General features: G+C 46.3%; 1 protein-coding gene and 1 long non-coding RNA gene across 4 annotated transcripts in view; one reads left to right on the forward strand and one right to left on the reverse strand.

Moving 5' to 3' along the window:
* Positions 1–4,880, forward strand: part of LOC113206403 (uncharacterized) — a 13,925-nt gene extending 9,045 nt beyond the window's left edge. For all 3 annotated transcript variants that reach the window (XM_026422481.2, XM_052267383.1, XM_052267384.1), the window contains 4 exons: positions 2,135–2,374; positions 2,663–2,960; positions 3,035–3,177; positions 3,430–4,880. In XM_026422481.2, the coding sequence (XP_026278266.1) occupies positions 2,135–2,374; positions 2,663–2,960; positions 3,035–3,177; positions 3,430–3,573 (825 nt within the window). In that variant the 3' untranslated portion in view covers positions 3,574–4,880. The remainder of the gene's footprint in view (positions 1–2,134; positions 2,375–2,662; positions 2,961–3,034; positions 3,178–3,429) is intronic.
* LOC127749377 (uncharacterized) lies at positions 853–1,624 on the reverse strand. Its single transcript, XR_008011127.1, has 2 exons — positions 1,509–1,624; positions 853–1,399 (listed from the first exon to the last, which is right to left on the reverse strand). It is a non-coding gene; the product is annotated as an uncharacterized LOC127749377 (long non-coding RNA).
* Positions 4,881–5,117: the final 237 nt, after the last annotated feature.

A 5,117-nucleotide genomic window follows, 5' to 3' on the forward strand; every position in this document is an offset into this window, starting at 1 on the left:
GATGCGATTTTGAGTATTTTTATTTCTTCGTCTTCCCTCCCCTCCCCCCTCGTCCCCCTCACCTTCACCCCATCGTAACCCCCCATCATCCAGCCCGCTCTCCCACGATCCCCATCCGCATGAAAGGTTTCGTGCCTCGACACATTTCGGCTTATCGTCCGGGCTCGACGCGCTGCGGGGCAGGAGCCGGCAGGAGGCGCTGGCAGCGCTCGACCCGATCAGAGACGCGCATTCGTCTTCCCTGCCCCGCATGGGGTAAACTGTACCATACCGTTTCCAATTGGCGTTTTCGGGTGCGTTGTGCGTCATGCGATGCGTGGAGGATCACTGTAAAAAGTAATCTTGATTTTACGGGGAAAAATGTCACAAAACGCTTTGTATAAAATATTTTACAAAATATTTCGTGAGCGTCAACTTGCGAAACTTTTCGTAAAGTCATATAGATAAATTTCGTCGCTGACACGAATTTTGGGCTCATAAAATTTGACAAAATATATAGAAATTTCATACTCTTTACTTTAGATTTTACAAAGAAATTCGTAAAATAACGATGTATCGTAATTGGTTAAATACGAAGTTTGCGTGATAGAAAATTAACCCAGATGAGCTGCGAGCAGCCCTTACGGGATCAACTCCTGCTGCAACACCTTTAAAAGAAAAACAATCTCGTGCCACGTCTAGCACACGCACTTTTTAAGGATGCCAAATTGGCTCGCATTAAAATGTGTTGACTGTCACACACTCACATATCACATCACGTTTCTTTTAAAACACAGCTATCACACTTTACAAATTCACACCCAACACCCTAAAACACCATATTCCATGAAAAAAAAATACAAACCTATCACATAAATTAACAAATATTATATTTACAAAAAAATTTACACCGTAAATGATTAACAATGCACCAATGTGTTTATAATTTCGCTCAACAGAAAAATATCTTCAACATAAGTCGACATAAGTTTATAAAAGTGCGCGTTAATCGCAACTTTTAAATTCCTTGTTGCACACAGAACACTCGAAGGGCTTCTCTCCTGTGTGTGTTCGGAGATGTGTGCGGAGACCACTACTCGTCGTACATTTCTTGTTGCACACAGAACACTCGAAGGGCTTTTCTCCTGTGTGTGTTCGGAGATGTGTACGGAGAGTACCACTTTCCGCAAATTTCTTGTTGCACACACAACACTCCAAGGGCTTCTCTCCTGTGTGTGTTCGGAGATGTGGACGGAGTTTACCACTGCTCGCAAATTTCTTGTTGCACACAGAACACTCGAATGGCTTCTCTCCAGTGTGCGTTATTCGGAGATGTGTGCGGAGGTTACCACTCGTCGTACATTTCTTGTTGCACACAGAACACTCGAAGGGCTTCTTGGAGCTCGATGGCACGTAGTTTCTGTAAAATGGAGATTAAATATTTTCATTCGGGACATCCTATTAAACAACTAATTTCTACATTTCCAATTATTGCTCAATGAGATAAGAGCCAAAGGAATGGTGCTAACCTTTATAATTCCTGCTCCGTGACTGCTCTGGCTGCTGGCCGCGCCTCTACTGCCTGTCTGCGTGGCCGACGCGTCCGGCTGCGCTCGCGGCGCCCCGCATTCCGCTAGGCTTGCACTCTCCGTCCATCCGTCCTCGTGTGCACTGCTCTACCGCCTCCAAGGAAGCCAATTTGTACTGGCTATTTTATATGTTTATCGCGGTATCAGCGGGCAGTACTCTCGTAAAGTAATAAGTTCGCGCGGACCGATGGATCTGGGAAGGATTGAAGGATGGTATGGATCCGCATGGGTCCATGCGGGCTTTGATGCGAACCCCCGCCCCCCGTCGTCAGGCCCCACTCCCGTGAGTGGACGAGCCGAGGGGCGAGTGACACGTGGGCAGCGGGTGTAGGGTAGGGTGGGGTCCCGGAGATATGGGTATTTAAAGGTTCAAAACTCGTTAAATGTCTTAGGGTGTTTTTCGTATTTTTGGGCCTTAAAATTGACCGCGGTACGTCGTTTGAGCAGCTGAAACTGGTTGAAAATCCTAATCAACATTCATGTCACCCATAATTTTTTCACGCGCTCGACTGATTGCGCCCTGAAAACCCTTTCCCCTGTGAAGCATTTCCCTGTTGCGTTTGTAGATCGTGCGGCCCGTGTCCGTGTTCCTGGTGGTGGACGTGCAGAACGACTTCATCAGCGGCACGCTCAACATCAGCCAGTGCGCGGCGCAGCAGAACGGCCTGGACGTGGTGGACCCCATCAACCGGCTGCTCGACACGGTCGAGTTCGACGCCGTGTTCTACTCGCTCGACTGGCACCCCAGCGACCACGTGTCCTTCATCGACAACCTGCCCTACCGCAAGCTGCACGACTCGAGTCCGGTGAGTCACATGGGGGGGTGAATTTCTTATCCCCCTCACCCTTTCTTTGGGGTTGTTCAGCACATGTGGGCTTTAGGTGGGATCCAATCGCTGTGGGGTCCCGAAAGGGTCAGGACGGTCATTAGAGCCCATGATATTTGTACCCCGGAGTAGAAATATCGTGGGGTCTCTGTGGATTCCAGTGATTGTCCTGCTCGATAATTTTGTGACCCTATAATATTTGGATCCCCCTTAAGTCGCCGTGCGTCCTGGAACAGGAGCAGCCCCTTGAACACCCTCTCTCCGCAGGTCAAAGCCGAGGACGCCAAGACGTACGACACGGTGGTGTTCGAGGGCCCGCCGCAGATGAAGCAGCGCCTCTGGCCGCGGCACTGCGTCCAGGACTCGTGGGGCGCCGAGCTGCACAAGGACCTCAAGGTGGTGGAGGGCGCCATCAAGATCTGCAAGGGCACCAACCCGGAGGTGGACTCGTACTCGGTGTTCTGGGACAACAAGAAGCTGACGCGCACCACGCTGGGCGACGAGCTGCGCGCCAAGAACGCCACCGACATCTACGTGTGCGGGCTCGCCTACGACGTGTGCGTCGGTAAGTTACACCGGGGTACCCTAGACGGAGGGAGGCTCGTGACAAAAGTACCCCATGCCTGGTGGTCGTTGCAGGTGCCTCGGCCCTGGACGCGCTCACCATCGGCTATCGCACCGTGCTCATCGACGACTGCAGCCGCGGTGTGGACCTCAACGATATCGAGAAGACGAAGCAGACCGTCATGACTAACAGTGGGGTCATCGTCAACTCGAACCAGGTGCGTCATCTGCGCCTAGGAATTTTAATTTCCTGGGAAAATAGTTTAGGTAAATTTTTCAAGAACCTTTTTTTGTTTTAGCTCTTTTTTAAAATGAAATCACATCCCAAATTACATCCCAACTTATTTTTTTCATTTTTTCTGGAAAATTTTCGATTTTTTCCGGGAAAAAATTGCACTTTAAAATCCCTATTTGCGCCGCCGCTCCGCCGCTCCGCCCGTTACCCAGCTGACTGTCTTGGTGTGCCGCAGGTGAAGGCCATGGTGGAGGGCCGGGACCGCCGCGCCGAGCTGGGCTACAAGCTGGCCATCGAGATCCGGAAGCGCGAGGAGGACATGGAGGGTGCCAACGAGCCACCGCTCGCCGGCCAGCAGGTGGAGAGCTGCAACGCCTAGCCGCGCAGGGGCTTCTTTGTGATTCAGCTTCCAGTTTGGTGAAGTATTTTTTTTTTTTAGAAGGGTTTGAATCCATGTTAAGTTTTTGGAAATCACGGTTATTTTTTATTATTGTTTTTTAAATTTATATTTTAACTCCCCTTTAGAGCTGTTGGCTCAATAGGAGGAAGGGCTAGTAACATATATTTCGATTTATAGTGTTTTAATTTAATTTTTTTTTTTTTTGCGGGGAAAATCAGTATTAATAAAAGACGAAAAACAAACAAACTTTGCACTGTTGATCTATAAGCACTTAGCTGATGAGCTTCTCTTTTTAATTGAGATTGTGAACAATTGTAGGGTATTAATATTGTGTTAATTGTCGGTGTTTGGATCTCTTTTTTTGCGTACATTCTAACGTTTCTGATGAGTTATTTCCTTAGTTAGGCTCATCTCAGTTACAACAACCCGGTGTTAGGAATACTCTTATTCATATCAAACAGGTATTGGCTCTCTCTATTTTCTTCATTCCTTTACAATGTCTTAGTTTTGTTGTAATGTGTGTTTTGTGTGTGTATTTATCAGTAGGTAAAGACATTACCTAAAAGCTTTAATATGTCTGTCCCCAGGGCGTTCTTATTTCCCATCAAAATACATGCAACCATGGCATGGTTACTTTAAATTATGTGTGTTGAGTTATTTTTTAATTTTATTTGTTGGACTCTCTTCTGTTTTGTATGTGTCCTTCAGGCTAAAATTTTATTATTATTTCTGTAAGAGCTCTGCACAGCTTAAAAAAAGAATGTTCAGTTTTCTTGATCTGCAAGTTGTTACTATAGTAATTTTTTTTCTGCAGATTGAGTACTGACCGATGGTGACAAGGCTCAAAATCTCTGCAGTATTATGTCATTCAAAGCATCCCTGTTAAGTTCCTTCTATAGAGAGAACTAGAACATATCATTCTGATGTCATTCTTTAGTATACCTGGAGTGATGATCTTTCAGGAAAATTTGGCTGTGATGGATAATACTTTTTTTTTACTTGCAAAACATTCATTGACACTGTTGTTACCATTGTAGACATTTACACATCCTATTAGTATTGATATACTTAGTTTCCTGCACTGGTTTCAAAAGTTTCCTCAGTGTTGTGTACAGCCACGGGCAGGGGGTCTAGGGGCCTACGCGGGAAACTGCCTCGAGGACCCTCAAAATGCGCGGGGCCCAACTTGGCTTTTCCCAAGTAGCCGGCACGGACAAGCCCGTGGCTGGTTGTGTATACCATTTGTAGACTTTCGAAAAGCGAAAAATAAATTGTTTAGGAATAAAGCTTCGATTCATTCATCTGTAATTATGAATGGCAAACGTGGCACTATATTTCAGGCATGGTATTACTGAAACATGGATTTACCATTTTTGAAATCTTCTTTATCTCCATGTCCAATATTTGAGTGATGAATAATATGCCAAATGAGGGATGTTCAACTGTTCAAGTCCTCCTTGCACCTATTTCGGTGTGTTGGGTACACAGGTTATTAACAACACATTATTTTAATCAGGCTTCCT

The sequence above is a fragment of the Frankliniella occidentalis genome, unplaced genomic scaffold (assembly GCF_000697945.3).
Source record: "Frankliniella occidentalis isolate FOCC.00 unplaced genomic scaffold, Focc_3.1 Scaffold50, whole genome shotgun sequence".
NCBI lineage: Eukaryota > Metazoa > Arthropoda > Insecta > Thysanoptera > Thripidae > Frankliniella > Frankliniella occidentalis.